Genomic DNA, 18666 nt, shown 5'->3' with positions numbered 1-18666 from the left:
CTCATGACCCGTCAAGCTAAATCGTAGCTGCACTTTGCGCCAGAGATTCCCTCAGCCAATCAGCTGCAGGCTAAACCAAACACCATCGACTCCCAACGAAAAACAGATGTGCTGCTTTCACACCTGACCTCTTCTTTCACACCAACCTGCTCCTGGTTCGGCTATTTCAAGTACTGCAGCAGGTTTTTCAGCTGATCGACAGTCACCAGTTAACTTTCCGTCACGTGTGAGCCACAATAAGACCCCAGCATCTCTGCATCCGTCCAGGAGCGAGGTTGGAGTGTTGAGGTCGTGTCACGGTATGAAATGTGATGCATGTTGAGCGCGTGTGGTACAAGAGAGAGGTCAGACCTTGAAAGCTAGCTGAGAAAAGAGGCGTGCATAGCAGAAGGAGACTTTGGTTTATAATAGCATAAAAATAATTAATTTGTTCATTAAGGCAAAAAAGAAGGGAAGTAAAAAAAAAACTGAGGATACAAATTGATTGATTCTCCTTTTAAGATGTATCGAGGTAACTGCAGTCTTTTTTGTGAGGTTATTGTTCATATAATTAATATCTAAACTTTTCAGATTAATACTGTGACATAACATGTAAATCAATGCAGTACGTTGTAACAGTATTCCCCCATTTTGAACTTTTCCCCACTTCGTCACGCTACAATGTAATTGTAATTAACTGTTAGTGGTGCTACTACCACCTTGTTTGCCTAAAGTGATGGTGATTGTTTTCTGCCACACAGCATTTTGCAACTCGTCGCAATTGATTTTAGTGGGGTTTAGTGAGGGCGGCTGAATCAACATGAAAGGCACACTTTTCTAGATTTTTATTTATAAATAATTTGGAACCTATGTCACAGAAAGTCCTAATGAAATTGAAGCTTGTGGTCATAAGGTGGCAAAACGTAAAAGAAAGTTTAGAGGTTATGAAATGGACTTTGTGTTACATCTGACTGAATGAAAGACTAAATTAAATCTTATTGACTGAATTGTTGTTTTCAAAGCATATTAAGAATAGAGCTCTGCTAAATAGCCTCTTTGAACCTGTAGGTCTGTTCTTAACTAAGGAAAAAAAAAATCTTGCATCTCTTGTTACAATTGTCTGAGACTCCTTAAAAACAAAACAAATATCTGCATTCAAGTTTAGTGTGGAATTTAAATAAGGGGAGGACCGATTTATCGGCTCAGATTTTCTTCATTTTGAGAGGATGGTGATCCAATCTTATCCACAGATCTTATCTACCTTGGCAGGTTAGATAAGATCTACCTTGGCAGACTTCCAAGGTAATCAACCACTCTCGTCTTTTGCTTTGCTGTGAGAGAGGTTTGGCCGACAGACCAATCGGCATCGGCGCTACTTCTAGTTCCAGTCTGACTTATTCCAGAGGAACCTAAAATAGTACGGTGCTTGAAGTTACTAAGACCTATCAAACACCAGCATCAGCCAAAAGAAAAGGCAGCTCAGGGCATATATCACTGTTGACTCAATCCAGCGGGTGAGGTGTCAGATAATTTGAACCAGAATAAAAAAAAACAACTAATCAAAGTCAAATATCCCATGTGCATCATAAAATATGAAAAGCCTCTCCGCAAGCACGCCGGAGAGGCATGCAAATTTGACAAAAAAAACAAACAAAAACAAAAAAAAAACCCTCCACAGCGTAATCAACACACTCCAAGATCATTTCCATTTCATTACATTGTCACAGGAGCCGGCTTTCTTTGGCGGCGCGGCTGCCTTCGCCTTTGAACGCCGGCAGCACCTTTTGTCTGAAAGTGCTGTAACGTTTGCAGTAATAATCAGATAAGCACTCATGCTATTTTTACATCCAGATATGGTTCTGGCCCAGAGAAATAACATCTGAGTTGATTAGTGATGCCTTGAAAGCCTTTGTGGCACATCAAAAAGGGGAGGCCTTCATCTCTCACAGTGATATTTAAATATATCACTAAATATCTCTCATTCATCCTGCTTAAGGACAGTACAAACATCAGCCTTCTTTTGAGTCGAATAAATGACAGGAGATTTTAGAAAACACATTTATTTAAAAGCTCAGTTCTCCAAGGCAAGAACCAAGAACACTTTAACCTTAAAAAAAGATCTTCATTTTTTTCCTGCTGGTTAGAGCTCACAGGTGGTCTTTACAGCATCTCGCACACATACAAACTCATAGACCACTAATCGGCTCCCAATGCAGTCAGTAAGAAAGTTTCTTGTCAGTATGATTGAGCGACAGAAGTGTTTCTCACTTGCGGACGAAAAGACACAGCTCACATTCGATTCAAGTTTTGCAAATAAACACAAATACGTACCTAAATATACATCGGACAAACGAGGTATGTTTCTTTCGTTGCTTAACGTTCACTACCGATGCCGATTCCCTCATTTTTTTCACCTTGATGCGCATCCCGCCCACCTTCGCCAGCAGTCTGAAAGCCAGTTAATCAGATGAGTTCACTGGGTGTGTGTGTGTGTGTGTGTGTGTGTGTGTGTCTGTGATCGCCTCCAGTGGCAGTTTGTGGGCCAGGAAGGCAGGCAGGGCGCGGCTAGATCAATGTCCTCATGTCTGCGAGAGAGACACAGCCTGTTGAGACTCCTGGGCCAGCAGCAGCCTCCCTGCTGCACTCTGTCAATTCCACTCATCTCTTTAAGCCTGCTTCGCCCTCGCGGGCCTCTCAGCTGAAGAAGTAAGTGGACTCTTTCACCCGCTGCAGATCAAAATCACCTGGAGAGACAAGAGGCCGTGTCAAAGCAGGTTCGAGTCAGCGGGCAGATGTTGCAGACCATAAATTATGTACGCAGTGCCATATTCCTCCTACTAACAAATAGTTGCTCAGGTTACGACTAGAAACCTGACGGTATGAATAACGTCATGTTTTACTGTGACCTTGTCCTGTGACTCATTCGGACATGGAAAGTGTCTAAAAGTCAAGGAATGCATCAGTACTTTGTGTCTACAGAACCAATCAGAAATTGTGTTCAAAAGCGGTCTAAAATAAAAACAAAATATGTTCCAATTTTCTTGTTGAATCAGTTAAATTACCAAAGTACCAAAGGTCAGACAACTAAAAACAAAGTATTGTTCTATCAAAGAGACTCCCACTGAGCTAATCACTTGAGGGAAGACTCTCAGATCACAGGCCTTATAACTCCTGATTTATCTTCAACATTCCTTATAATTTAACACACACCTGCCCAGACCATTCCATAAGGAATGGACTGAAAATCTGTGCAAAAGAATCCAAGGTCAAAGAAAACACTTGATCAAGTTCACTTTAAGAACCTGCCAAGCTCTTTAGAACCAACATATATAAAACTAACAGCTGGCTTAAAGCACTTTGCAAACAATGCATTTATGATGTTGTTAAATATTGCAATTATACTAACCCATATTTCTGCACTGTTTCTTTTCCATCATCACAGTGTTTGTGAACTTCAGCCAATAAAATAAACATCAGTTGCAGGAATCAAAGGCGGTTAGAGTCCATTCAACTCGCCAAACAGATTATCAGACAGTAGAGTTTGAAATGCAAGAAACTAAAAATACAACTGGCAATTAAATACTGAATCCCTTCATTGTGTATACTGCTATGTACTGTGGAGTCTTTAGTAATCATATTAAATAGTATGAGCAACCATCAATCCATTATTTACACGACACAACATGACTGACACTGATTAGAGAAACAAAACATCTGTCAAAAAAGTTGTGGCTTTTTTTGTCACATGCGAAACAACTTTAATTAAAACATTAGTTTCAGGTCTTAGTGAAAAGCTGAACTTTTCCTATGAACTCTGATAAAGCATCCAAATGCTAATTTTAGCTCCACATGAGCGCCTGTCCTGCTCTGTGTGCTTTGCCTGGTTTGCTCTCTGACAGCTGTGTTCACCACCGGGAGCTGCAGCGTGAATTATTGAGGAACGAACATTAAAAAGTGAAGACTGAAATGACTAAACAGAACGGTGACATGGGCGCTTTAAAGCATAAACTCACCTATGACCTGTGTGTGTTGCTGCAGCCATGGTACGCTGTATTGATATTCTATAAACCAGAAAACTGCTTCTGTTTGGCAACACGAGGCTGCATAATTTACCTTCCCAACAGGGAAATCCAAACAACGGTCGACCACACAAAGTGTTTTTGTAATTGCTTTCGATCTTATGTTGTGCCATCGTTGAGGACTCGCCATCGCCGTATAATTTCCGGCGATTAAATCAAACAACACTGTTGTGCTTAGACTGAGAGGAGAACGTTCAAAGCAAACTGAGCTAATTATGAAAAACATATTAGGTCATCAGCCTTCTGCTAATAGTATTCCCAAAAAATCCTTTTTTTAAAAATTTCATCACGTTACTACAACAAACGTTAATGTATCGTATTAGTTATTCGGGAGATATACTGATAAAAAGCAACGATTAAGCAAAAGACAACAGGACCTCAACTCTAAATATTTTCCAAATAAAAATCTGAAAAGTGTTATGGTGGTGGCAGCATAATGCTGTGGGATGCATTCTTCAGGAGAGACAGTTAAGTTGGTTTGGTAGAAATTCAGGGGAAAATATGTCATTCTATACTTATACTCCACTTTGTGTTGGTGGATTACATAAAATCCCAATAAATTTAAAATTAGTCTGAGGTTGCAATGTGACAAAACATGAAGAAGTTGAAAGGATTTAAATAGTTTTACAGGAACTGTCAATCCACCCACCAATCTGATCTTCTAGATTCCTCACAGAAACCAAGTTGCTCCCTCGTTCTAACAAATTCAGATGCCTAAATATGATAATAAATTTCAGTTTTCACTGACTCTGTTGTGGCAGAGACACACACAAACACAAGCGCGCGTGTGCGCGATGAGGGAAACACCTGACCCGTCTCAGCAACATAAGCTGATTATGCAAGAGAGGGACACAATTAACAATAATCGATTTATACAACCCCGCTGTCAGTGCCAAGCAAACAGTGAAGGTACAGATGGAGACAGAGAGATGGGGGTTGTGTAACAGGAAAAGCCTGAATCCACCTCAATGACAGGAAGGTGCTGTCCTAGACAAAACCCAGCGGCATCAAAGGAGAAAAAAAAAATATGGATGTGTCTGCCATCAAACCAAATTTGGCTGTATTTGCTATAAAGAGGAAAAAAAAATCTCATTGAGAACAATGATAAGAAAAAACTGTTTAGAGAAATCGCCCCAGATTGAATTGCGGTTCAACTCACAAACATCTTCAGAGGATAAATATGCAGCCATCCTTTTACCATATAAGTAAGAGGAAAAAAGTAAAAGATAGGATGCTGTTTATTTCGGATCCCCTTTAAAGACAATCTGATCCTTTGAGGAGCCAGTTGTTTCTCCGACACTGACCTGTCTGGGGCACTTTGGCCAGCAGCAACATCAACCTCCTGTACTCCTGGTACTTCTTGTTCTTGGCTTCCCTCCTGTCAGGAAAGAAGAAGGAGAAGAAGAAGAAGAGAAAAAATGAGACTTGAAAACAAACAGACAAATGAGTTTGTGTATTAAAGGAAGTTTGAGGCCCATGTCAGATGTTATCAGTGCTGCTGTTTGATAGTGAGAAACTCCATGTCTGGGTGAAACATTTACAGCTGCCAGCAAAATACAAGCTGTATGCATTTTCTATTACAAACAAAACATTATTTTTCTAAAGTTAAACTGCTTACATACTGCTACAACCTTTAAGCGTACAAGTGCATCTCTGTAATTTGCAGTACCATCAAAAAGCAGATTTATTTAAATAATTACATTCAAAAAGTGAAACTCACAGACTCCAGCTGCAGCCCACACCTTTCCATTCACCAACAAATCTCTTAAATGGGCTTCGCTTCACAATCCTCTCAAGGCTGTAATCTCCCCTATTGATATTTCTTTTTTTTTCTTGCGGCAGTTTTTCCTTCCACTCAACTATCCACTAATAAGCCAGCTTCTACAGGAATGACATTTCATGGCTCATGCTCCTTGTGGAGGTTGTCAGTCTGCTATAGTAAACTATAAAATAACATTTGTTTGTTTAAACATTTTCTAAGGTCTTATGTAACTTTCAAAAATTGTTTTTTTTTATTAGTTGTAAATCGTAAACATCAAAATGAACAGAACTGAAGACTAAAAAAAATGCTAGTTCCACTTTCTAAACTGAATAACAAGAAAAAAAGATTTTTGGATTATATCTGGATCTCCAAAACACTTTAATGTAATTTTATAAAGAGTGCTGGAAGGATTTTGTCTTCTGCTAAAGATGTACCTAATGTAACACAAACAAATCAAAACAAATGCATTCATGTGGTGTCTGAAAAACATCAATTTTATGTTGAAAAAGATGCAGAAGCTTTATGTCCTTTTCCTCTGATGTCTTTCAAACTCTGTCTGTGTAGTTTTCAAACAGTGGTACTGACAGAGTTTAAAAGAAGGTGAGATTTGTTGTTGCTGATGTGGAGAAGGGCCCAATTACCCCAAGGAGAGAAAACACAGACAGTCGATGACTGTAACCCGGCCTGAGGCCAGTAAGGCTGGCACAAAGAGTGGAAATCGTTTTGGATCCAATGTCACAGACGACTGGAGGGAAAAAATAAAACTCGCTCTCGCCACCTTACATGTTCTGTTTTGTTTGTGCATGTTTGCGGTTCGTGACAGCCAATCATGAAAGAATAAAAAGATCCATGGCATTGACGGTCTCTTGTGTGGGGACAATCCAAAAACAGGAGGAAAAGGCACAAATACCTGTAAATATATTTTGGTTTTCTGCCTGAATGTTATTTCTTTGTACCAATCCATGGCCGCATTGATCCTCAGGAGACTCACATCTCCTAAGCTTATAAATCAAATGCGCTCCTGTGCAAACTTACTGGATTGTGGAGCAGTATTTGAGCAGCAGGAAGTTGGACAGCCCTTGCAGAATCGGCTGGCTGTGCAGGGCGACAAACTGCTCCCGGCAGATCTGACAGGAAGGAAAGGGAGAGTGGGGGAGTGAAGCGAGGAGATGTTAGTTTTATCTAAGGACTTCATCAGAAAGAAACACAAACCAGCTGAGCAGCTAACAGGTGGGCAGAGGTGAGACAGAGCAGAGTGGAAGTGACAACAGAAAAAGTACTGCTCTGTCAACAAAAATAACACACTTTTACTCTGTGCTGTCTCCACAACCTATTGCTTAAATGTTTTTTTTTTCCTTCAGTTTTTGTACTGCAGACACTACATGGTCACGCCTGGAACAAAAATACTGCATTTTCAACAGGGTACTGACGGATTCTATGTTTTGAAATTTAACACTTTCCCAGAGGAAAATTTCAAAAGTTTTAAATCTCGAGAGAGACAGAAACTGTGAGGACATAAAAGGATGTGTGTGAAAACACTGACAGCCTATGATTATCACCAGTTATAACAGTCATATCTGTTATGTGGTATGTGGTTATGTGAATGAATGTAACCTTTAGACAATGCGGACAGGAAATAACGTCTGGAAATGCAATTAGTTTTCCTGTTCTTATTTTCCATATTGATCCTTTTCCATATAAAGCGCTTTTATTCATTTTACTAATAGTGGAGATTGAATGGTACCCATTTCTAGCAGTCATTGGGAGAGACAGGGTGCACCCTGGACAGGTTAACAAAGAAGTAGAGAAACATAAAAGACAAACAACCACACACACACACGCCCCCACACACACACCCCGACACACATAATGACAATTTAGAGACACCCATTAACCTAACAATCATGTGGGAGGAAGCCGGACAAGGAAGACATGCAGACACCATGCAGAAAGACGCAGGCTGGGATTTGAAGCCAGGACCTTCTAGCTGCTAGGAAACAGTGCTACCACCAACCATGCAGGCCTTTAATGATAACAAAATCTAAAATACATCTGAATTTGTTAAAATCACCTGGATCATGGATAAAACTATGGCCAGAACATCAAACACTGTCTGACGTGTGAAACTTTTGTTCCAAGTCACGCACTGTTCCAAGTTGATGAAATCAACATTTATACACAGAATAAAGATTTGAATGACATGTCTTCAGTTAAGAAATATTTAGCTCATCAAACATAGTTCATATTTATTAAAAGGAGTGAAATGGCCCGCTTCAAATACGATGCTATCTTAGATTAAAAAAAATATAATAAAATGCATTTAAATAATAATAATAATAATAATTTTTACTTTATTCATCCCAGCAGGGAAATTATTTCGCAGTTACAGCACACAACAGGAGCTGTGTCTGCAGGCAGCCAGCTGAGCCGGCGCCATTAAAGAGACACTTGACAATCTGTGCAGTAGAGAGGAGGAGGTATAAACATTCCCATTACTGTGGATGTCTATAGTTCACCCCCTAATAGCCCCCCAACCTGCAATTCCAATTTAATCCCTGTTTATAACCATGCTAACCCCAAAGAAAAACAGACATTTGAGAAACTCTCATTGTACCTGAATGATTCATAAGTCAGAATTTCTGCACTCAGGTCAGATTAATAAGCAAACAGCAATATGAGGGCAAGAAAAACATTTACGTCGTTCCTCAAAGAATAAAAACACAGCGTGAGTCGTCTCCTAACCATGCAAAGCCGCCCGCCACCCAATTAAAATCCACAGCTGTGCCCACATCTCCGGAGCCATCAGGGAGGTCTCAGGGAAAAAAAAATAAAAAATTCTATGCATTATTTGCATGATTTATGCAGCAAAAGTCAATTTCCTCATGAATTCTGAATTTTTCCGATTGGTCGGTCTATCATGCAGTAAATCCCGCTCTTGATTACATCCTGGGCAGGCTGCTCACAGCCCCAAAGTGAGTAAAAGAGGATGGAGAACAGACTGGTTATCATTTAAACAATTGCTTTAGATGATGAAGATATTTGGTGCCCGTTTGCTCTCCGGCTGTGTTCAATTACCTGTGTAACGAGGAAGGCATACGCCCCTCCAATCAAAAGATGGAGAACAAATGCAGTGAGAGGAGCCTGCTTCAATGCCTTTAACTCCTTGGAGATCAGGCAAAGACATAAAACCGCGACTTTGTTCTGAAGGCGTCGCTACAGAAAATTGGGGCTTTTTGATAATTTGATCCGTTTTATTCCGCACCGTGTCTCAGTCTGGATCTACTTTCGACATGCAGAGACAGGAAGGTGTTTATTCAGCTCGACAGGCTCGGTTTGCTCCCTGCAGCCTGAAAATGTATGAGCCGGCGACAACTGGAAGTCTGTATCAGTGGCATCACTTAGCTGAAGTGTCTGCAATAGCAAAATGCCAGTCGCAAAAATGGCACAAATTGATTCGATTGCCTGCAACCTCAGTGTCTTGGTACTTAAAAAAAAAAAAAAGCTCTCATCTTTCCTCTAACATCGAAAACAAAGCTCTGAGTGTTGAGTCACTTTTCGCCATCTTCAGCTTCAATAAAGCCCCCCCAAAACATCCACAAATAAATCATCAACACTGACGAATCGAGATCGGACAGGAGCAGCTGTGAACGGATGATAAGGTTGAGGACACAGGAGGTGACTGTAACGTAATACCTTGTTCATGGTGTCCACGGTGAGGGCGTGGGTCCAGAAACAGTCATGAACCGAGACAAATGTCAGACCGGCACTGAGAGAGGATGAGAGCAGAGGCAGTGAGGCGTTAGAAAACGTCTAAAAACCAGCCATAAATGTCAAAACAAAGCCAACATCAGTTGTGACTAGAAAGATCTCATCTCTCACAAATCTCTAACATTAACAAGGTCTGTTTTATGTGCAGCCACTGCTCTGACATCATGTTTACGCAAAAGTAAAAAGCTGCATATGTGAAAAATGAGTTTTGTGAGTAATGCCAGGACTAGATCTTTGTTTTTCCATGTTATGTTTTGAACAGTAATACCTGTAGCAGTGAAGTGAAGTCAGCATCATGTGTGTGGAATCCAGAGAGTGGATGAAGTTGGGCGGGAATGCATTCTTCTGTTTTACTGTGTCGGGCCTCCTGAAAAGCCACAGGCAACCAAGAGAACATGAAAAACTATTTTGTAGTTCAAATCCTGCAGTTCTTACACGACATCTAAGGATATCTGAGCTTACTATTCATAAACATTTGTCAGCAAATCTTTTTTTTGTTGTTTTGAGGTCATACAAGGACAGCGCTCGGTCTTACCCCATAACATTTTACAAGGCTTAGGCATACAGGGAGAGCATTTCTCATTCCCAGTTTCAGTCTAGTTTGACAAACTCCACATGCCTACTTTTAATTTCTCTTTTCATATGTTTATATTTTCGAGCAGAACCAAAGTCAAACTCCTTGATTGTGAACACAAAGTTGGCGAATGAAGCCGATTCTGGTGTTTACAATTATGATGACAGGACAGAAAAGGCTTTTTTTCAGGAATCACTCCTAAACAACAGCTCAGCATGTTGTTTAGGGGTGTAATGTTATTGTTTCCATGGTGACCACACTATTTGCTACACTTCTCACGGTCACACAAGCTTTTTTCGTCCCGCTCACGCTGGGCGGTGGAAAGATAAATGTACGTCCTTGTCCACACTAGCAGCCAGTGGGTGGAAATGATGATGTTCTATTCGTGGCCCATGCAAACAATAAAGTCGTAGGCTGATGACAAAAATAAGAAGCAAAGCATAAAGATGAAAAATGATTTGGTTGCAATTATTTTATTGAGGATTTTGGTACAAATAATTGGGATTTTGTAAAAAGATTTTTTTTCTTAACAGGATTTTTAAAAAGTAAATGTGATTAAATTAATGGCTGTACGTCTTCAATGTAAAACTATATGATCGTATTAAAAGATGGATTTTTTATGGATTTTTACACATCTTTAACAAGGGCACAAACTTTTTTCCATATTAGTATTTCATCCACAGTTACAGAGACATTAGAAATTAAAAGGTGGATTTAAGAGTGTCTTGGGTTTGGTGATACATTAAAAGTCGGGACTCACTTCTATCACCAATAACGTATTGTGTCTTGGTACTTTGTTACCAACTTGGTATTTTTATTAGCTTCCTTAGTCAAAGAGCTAAACCCTTCTCTTCAAATCTAGCTTTCTAGCAATGGAGAACACATTTTCCTCCAAAATGTGTTTGTAATCCAAACCAACACCCTCTGCTACATCCCTTGTGTCTCAGCAAATACTGATTCAGTCTTTGTCTGTCTCTCTTTTTTATTATACCGTTTCTCCCCTTGACATTTTCTGATGGAGCCCTACTCGCTTCAGTGTGCAGCGCCTGCTACAGTGTATGGTGCTTGTTTCAGGTCAGACTGAATGTCTCTCTGGTTCCTCCGTTTGTTTTGTTTGAGTGTGCGTCAACCTTTGGAGACGTCTCTCACTGCTTTTATAGTAAGGACACCTTCACGGGCAAATATTTACCGATATTCACTGTAAAATGTACCCTCTGTTATTTTGGAAAAAACTTTTCTAAAGACTTTATTGAAAAGTTTTGAAATCCTGACCTCCAAGAGATGAGTTCAGATCGTCTTGCAAATCTGAACTCATCTACTTCATTTGAGTAGATTCTAGAAATATAGCTCATGTGTGCTCACATTGTTTTGTTTTTTTAAATGTATTTATTTATTTTAAATAAAAAATTTTATATCGCTGCTTCTGGTGATGAAACCGGCAGCAAAAACAGCAATGTGTCAATCTTTCCCTTCCTGTATTCCCATTACCCGAGCCTGAGCCATTCAAATCCTCTGGGCTGCCACAGAGCAGAACATTCCTCTAATGGAAATGCAAAGAGAGCAGAGAGAGCCAAAACCCAAAGCTGAAACACAAACACACAGGCAGGAACACACCACGGCAGTCTGTCACTCTCGTTTTTCGTCTGAGCAGGTTTTGTTTTTTGTTTTTTTCTTCTGGCCTGGAAATGTTAGCCTTCTGTCAGAGTGCTTTTAGTCCTGCTGTTCAGGGATCGAGTTGTGCGAAAAAACAAGACACCTGGATATTCATTTAAGAGCACGCTCTGCTGTGAAAACATGAGAAGCTTTGTCTGTTTTTCCTGATCCTTGGTTTGAGAGACACAATGCAAAGACACAAGCGTAATCATGGACGGTTAAGAGATTTTCACTGTTTGATGGCTTTCTCAGTCTCAGCGCATATTAACACAAATATGTAAAACAAAAATGCATCAAATGAGAAGCTAATTTTATTTCTTCTGGGGCTAAAATAATGTAAAGCGTCATTATTCCATTTGCAATAATGTGATGCCAAACTATACAGCATTTTAGCCTAAGCTAATTTGTGATCAGAGTCCTGAGTTGGGCTTATGAATACATATAAACAAACAACATAATGTAGAGGTTTAAACTTTAGACTTAAAGCCATGAATAATTCTCAAATCAAGCTTTCATCAAGATTTTAATCTTTATCTATTGCAGGCTTTTCTCTTCCAATCATGCTGCATTTACTCCACCAAAGATCTACCAGTAGAAATACCTAATAACACTTTGCTTTGCTGTTTACTGTAAAAAAACAACACAATGCATTTACTTCAGGCAAAATCTACCGCATGTTGCTCCGTCAGTACATAATCTAATGTTCTGCACACATTATTCATTACAAGAAGAAGAAAACGAATGAAAGGAGTCTTTATGTACGTCGTTTATGGAAAGTCTAATGAAATTGACTCATGAAGCAAAGAATTTATGAGGCTAATATTTTCCAGAGAAATTACAACAGCAACACGCCGCATTCATGAGCTGGAAAAGTCTCCTACATGACAGGACTGATGAATAAAAGATTACTTCTACCATCTACTATAATAACTGCCAACGAGTTGAACCAGCAGATTCATAACTTTTAGTTTTGCTGATTAAACACTCCTTATGACACAGACAATTTTCCATTTCAAAACATTTTTTGCTAACTTAATTGTCTTGGTATTTTCATCAATTTGTGGGACATCATGGGAATTTACGTCCAGACATTCCACAAGTCACATCCCCTCCACACACACACAAATCATGAAACAGCCCTGAAGGTTGCTCCTGATTCAGTGTTTGTGCTGTTATTTTGAACTCTTGACAAGCTAAAAATTGTTAAGATCTGGATCATCTTGATGACACCTTCATTTCACTAAATGGCCACCAACATGAAATGTCAATGCATTGTTTGGCATTTATAGGAAACCCAATTCAAGAGCCATGCTTGATCCAGGTTTAAACCCAGAAGTACAAGGAAAAATTGCCGCTGCACAAGAACAATCATGAGGCAAATATGAATAAAATTTAAAACTCACAGTTTTATTTCTAAATGTACGCAAGAAGTACATTCATAAAACTTTGTTTTCCAGACTTCAGACATGGAAATTGATAAAAATCAATCCCCAGGAACCCTGCACACCATGCGGTCTTAACTCAGCAGCTAAATAGATGATTTGATACCCTGAGCTTTAGTAAGCTCTCATAATATTATGGTGGTTTGTAAAGACAAGAAGATACGTTTTTAATGCGAGACCAAAGCAAGTTGTAATGATGTTGTCAAGTTCCACTCAGACAGTGATGGTTTTGCTGACAGCAGATCTTCAATTTTAGTTAAAAAAGGCAGAGCTGTCTCCTTCCTCTCAACTCTTGACTCCCACCGCCCTCCTGCTCTCCCTCCACTCTGCCTGTTGTTTCATATTCACAAGGCAGGATCGGCAGAGTGGTGGATGTCAGAGTGAAGAGGACAGCTGTCAGTCTTTCTGGGCCATGTCTCCATTGCTCTGCCTCTGTCATTACTTCATTTACCATTCCTGTCTCTCAGTCTGTCTCTCTTTGTTGTGTTTTGCTCCTCTCACCTCTTATGACTCCAGCTTGTTTCAAACTTTCCCCTCAACACTTAAGACATTTAATGCTCATCAAAGAGGAAGTAGACTTCATTTAGAAGCTTCGTCTTTAAAACTTATCTGAATCAATGCGGTTTAATTCATATAATTGTTTTGTTAAACTTATTAATGTCTAGAGCAGCTGCTAGCTTTAGCAGCTTTAAGCCAACAAAGATTGGAAGTTTAACAGAGCAGGCAACACGTTAACATTCCCTTGTGATTACCAGAACAGATCTCTTTTAACATCGATGTGAATTAGTTTGTGTTGCCGCTACAGAGCTTTTGCTTTTAACTCAATTATTTACTAAAACTGTGCGTAGCAATCACTAATGCAAAATGCAAATGTTTGTATCATGTCAATGCTATCTGGAAGACAAGTTGGAAATTATAGACTGGTTTATTTTTTTTAGGTCACTGGAGTCGTTTTTTCCAAGACAAGTTTATCTGATTTGTACAGAAAGTGAAGCTCTTTTTTCCACAAAAACGGTAATATTGATCCCAACATAACATAAGTGTGGTACTGAACCAGTGTGCTACTGTTTAGGGTTAGTCCACCAATAAAACCGTTGTGGGCGCCACGTTTGAAACTGCAAAGTTTAGTTTCATTTTTTTTGGTCTTAGACGACAATGATTTACCAATCATAAAAAACTGTCAGCTCGTCCAGTAGATCGCACGAGAACCCAGAACAGCAACAAAAACACTGCAGGTCTCACTTGCCTCAGTTAATGTGGGTCTTCACAATTTAAAAATAAGAGCAGGACAAAGCAAAAATGAACATCTTGATAATGATGATGATCCCCGAGACTTACTCTGTAGACTGTCAAGACTAAAATCGACCTTTTAGGAAGGTGGACAATTCTGTTATGAATGGTGCAAAACATCATCATAACAATCAAACATGGTGATCAGAGGTTGATTTAATTCTTTCAGCGCTGGAGAACTGAACTGATTGAACCATGACTTCTACAGTACAATGATCCAAATTGTACTGGTAAGTTAATGTCTGAATAATAAAACGTAAATTACGATTTTGGAGTGGTCAAGTCAAAAACTGGGTATACATCTGATTCAGATGCTGTCATACGATCTTTCTGCTTAAACCCCCTAACTGACTGTTAGGTATAATAAACACTTGACAGTAGTTATTGTTGGCAAGGGCAGCTTAATGTTTAATGAAAATTACATTTTCTACATGGTTCTCCATTGGTTTGGATTGTCTTTCCCTTGAAATATTCTGTCTCTATTTACCCATTTTTGTCAGAAAAACTTGTTAGATGGCCAGAAACATGTCGGGGTCCCCAAAAGATAAAAAAATAAATAAGAAATTAATGGAATCAGTGAGAGCCAAAATATTTTCCATGGGACAGAAACCAAAGTGTGTCCTGGAAGCTTATTCAAGCTGCATTTTGAAAACTTGTAGCGACAAATTCTACATGAAATCAGAAATCAATGCGGTAAACACCAGGTCTTTCTCTGCTCCTGTTCCAGGTCACTACGATCAAACTTACTGGTGACATTTTAGTGACAAATGTCACAAAGTGCTACAAGAGAGGAATGTGATCTCACTGTATCTGCTGGGTCAGTGTTTATATAAGATCAGACAAACTGAAATAAATCTACAGAGGGACTTACTCTTTAGTGTCGTGGCTGATTTGGAGGTTTATATGTTGCATGGTACTCTTCAGCTGGAAAACAAAAACAGTGAAATTAATTTAGTGGAACAGTTGGTTAACATGGCCATTAAAGTATTAAGTAAAGAATAGGATAAATAAGGTCAGAATGTATTTATAACTATAATAGAAACTCATAGCACCAAAGCCAATCCCCCCCCAAAAGAAAAAAACCCATATTTTTAAACATCCCAAACAAAACATAAAAAGTGAAAAAAGATAGATTTTGTTTTCACTGCCATATGCAATTTTTGTAGAGCTCAAAATGTGGTAAATAAATGTTTCTTAATTAAAGTACTATTTGATATTTTGTAAAAATAAAACATGAACATGCGATACATTGGCAGCATTTCACTCAGGACATCATGGAGAAAATAAATTCCTGCTGCCGTAAAGACAGCAGTCTTTTGAGTCAATCATTTTGCACACATTGATGCTTGTTGTTCTCCACAGGTCACACCCTCCTTTATTACACACATCACCTGATATGTCTAAATCTAATACGTACTCCACTTTATACAGCTTGAGTTGGAGATTTTACAGTATACAATATAATGATGATATGGTCAAAATCCTCTCATGCCATTCCTGATAATAGTGTAAAAAGTGGTGTTTTCTACTCTAGGCAATACGTTAGCACATTTATTGACAATGCAGTTCCATATTAGCGTAGCACTCCTGAGAGAAGAAGTACGGGAAGAAGTGAAGAGAGCGCTATTATCCACTTGATCCCTGTTACAAACCATCAGTAGAAGAGAGAGGAAAATTGACCAGAGCAGGCCATTTGCTAGTACATGCACACCGAGCTGGCTTCAAATAAACACAATTTAAATTCTGCTGTTCGTCTTCATTGTACCGCGTTTCCCTTCTTCATTTCCAAACGACAGAGGGCTCCCCTCGTAGCTGTACCAAGAATGAGTTTAGCCATCTCTCATCTTTTAGGCGACTCTCAACCCATAGATAAAACTGGCAACAGATAGCATACCTCCTGTCAATATACACTCATGCTATTATTGTGTTTACCCTGCGCTGGGCCAACGGTAATGGATCCTAGTGTTTCCCTCCCCATTACCCCGCCTGGGCACATTTTAGTGATTTCACTGACGAAATGGAGCTTCAGCACTGAAAGGTCCAATTAAACTATATTCAGGGTGCCGCAAACACAGTTATCTGCACTGTAAATAATCAAAGTGCTTTTAGACATCGGTAGCAGGCTTCAGAGCTAAATTAGCCACAGTAAATTGAATGAACAGAAAATGTGTTTGTTTGTTTGTTCCCAGTGATTAATGAGGACTAATTTGCATCCATTTCCTTGATTTTGAGGTCAAGTACAAGTAGCTGCATCACAGACAGCCAAGTGATGATAATTAATCCATATTAAGCAGCATGCTGGATCCCCGGTAAGTTACTGCGTTGGGTTCCTCTGTTTGTTTCTCTGAGGGGAAATTGATTGATAAACTCAAATTATTTACTAAGCGGCTACAAATCTTGACTGTTGTGGAGGAGAGATTTTTTTTTTATTCTAGATCCTTTTAAACATAATCCAGTATTGAAAAAAAAAACTACTGCCATTATGACTTAACGAAAAGAAAAAAGTAATTTAAATACATAACTCAGCCGTGATCCAGATTGCTTGCTTGTTGGATAAATCTTCTTTCCACTTTCACATTTATTCTGGATCTAAAACGACGTCCCAGTAAAAAAGAAACCAAACATTTCTTGTTGTAAGCTCTCTTCTGTGTTGTAAAGCTTTTTTAATTTTGAACTAGACCCTTCGTCAGAAGTACACTCAGTGATCCTAAACATCGATTGTAGCCAAGTAAGCATTGAAAAAAAGGGTTGAAACTGCAGGATCAATACCTCTGGTTATAACAACATCTGATGAGGCTTCTGTAAATTGGTCACCCTCACACAAGCTTTGTTTGAGGAATTATTTCTAGATGAGTCTGTATTAGGTGTGAGAATTAACCACGAATGAGAACCATGCTGTTTTTGGACTTTTCACATTCAATGACAGTTTCAAGGCCCATAATGGAAGTTTTTAACAGAGAATCGTACAATAAGAGACATTTAGGCATAAGCTAAATGACAGAAAAGACTTTTCTACATATGCGTTTGTTGCTTTGGGCTCCTTTTGTTTTCACAGAGCCTAGAAAAAAAACAACTAAGCTTTAAAGTATTTCTAAGGGATAGACCAAAGGAAAGAACTGGGGTATAACTCTTACCACATTTGTAGATGTAAAGATTGATAACTGTACTCATTATTCATTATGAAATTAATCCCAGTGTTGATCCCAGTTGGGCTGAATGGAGACTGGATTTATGTCCAGATTTTGAACTGGTTGTCCTTCAGAACTAGAGAGCTCCTTCAGTAGCAGACTGAAGGTTTTTGACAAAGTAGGGATGTATACACAATTATTTTATGACATATACTCCAACATTAGAGATGGTTATAATATAGTATATATTTTTTTAGACAAATACACATGAGCAGACTATACTATATAATAAGCCATGCAGCTGAAAGTGTGTGCAGAGAGCATTAAAAAGGGAGAGCTAAATATAACATTGCCACTAGTGATGCTTGTCTAACATTAAATTACATTTTTCTTTTCGTTATTTTTCATTTTTTATCTGCCATCATATACACTCTTGTCCAGATTATCCATTTCCTCTGACACCAGAAACCACTGAAACAGAGGTAGCTACTTAAGGGTTTCTACAGGGTTTACTGCAAACAACTTTCTTTATCTTTTTTTTCTATGAAAGAAAAGACCACCTGAATACATTAAAGAGGGAAAGATGAACATAGAGGAAGAGAGGTGGGAGCAGCTGCACAAATGAAAGACCATTGAGCCTAGCTTTAGGGGGTCATAACGCTTCTCGCTTTGGTGGTTCTAGTCAATTGGTTAAAGGGGGCTGTGTGTTGATTGACAGATTCACACAGTCAGAGAAAGCTTTAAGAACAGAAGCAAAGGAAGAAGGATAAATCCCATCACTTAGTGACATGGCTGCCATCTTAACAATCATGGATGTAGATGGACTGATGATGAGACAATCTGCCTTTTTCCCTTTAACATCCAATCTCCGGATGGACTTGCATGAGAGGTATAAGGAGAAGCTTTGACTTTAAACATGGAACAGGTAAAAAAAGTGATTCCTTTTTTTAATGCGAATTATCATCTGCCATACTGTAAATCAAATCCCTAC

At 39.0% G+C, this 18666-nt stretch overlaps 1 protein-coding gene across 1 annotated transcript in view; it reads right to left on the bottom strand.

Annotated features, from left to right (window-relative positions):
• Positions 1–2029: 2029 nt before the first annotated feature.
• polrmt (RNA polymerase mitochondrial) overlaps positions 2030–18666 on the bottom strand; it is a 47926-nt gene continuing 31289 nt past the window's right edge. Inside the window, exons 16-21 of the mRNA XM_005795713.3 lie at positions 15419–15471; positions 9857–9955; positions 9514–9586; positions 6856–6947; positions 5363–5436; positions 2030–2723 (exon numbers count right to left, since the gene is read on the bottom strand). Coding sequence (XP_005795770.2) covers positions 2674–2723; positions 5363–5436; positions 6856–6947; positions 9514–9586; positions 9857–9955; positions 15419–15471 — 441 coding nt within the window. The 3' untranslated portion in view covers positions 2030–2673. The remainder of the gene's footprint in view (positions 2724–5362; positions 5437–6855; positions 6948–9513; positions 9587–9856; positions 9956–15418; positions 15472–18666) is intronic.

This window comes from Xiphophorus maculatus, chromosome 9 (genome assembly GCF_002775205.1).
Source record: "Xiphophorus maculatus strain JP 163 A chromosome 9, X_maculatus-5.0-male, whole genome shotgun sequence".
Lineage (NCBI taxonomy): Eukaryota > Metazoa > Chordata > Actinopteri > Cyprinodontiformes > Poeciliidae > Xiphophorus > Xiphophorus maculatus.
Note: the sequence above shows the minus strand (reverse complement) of the source record. Positions and strands in the feature narration are given on the sequence as shown.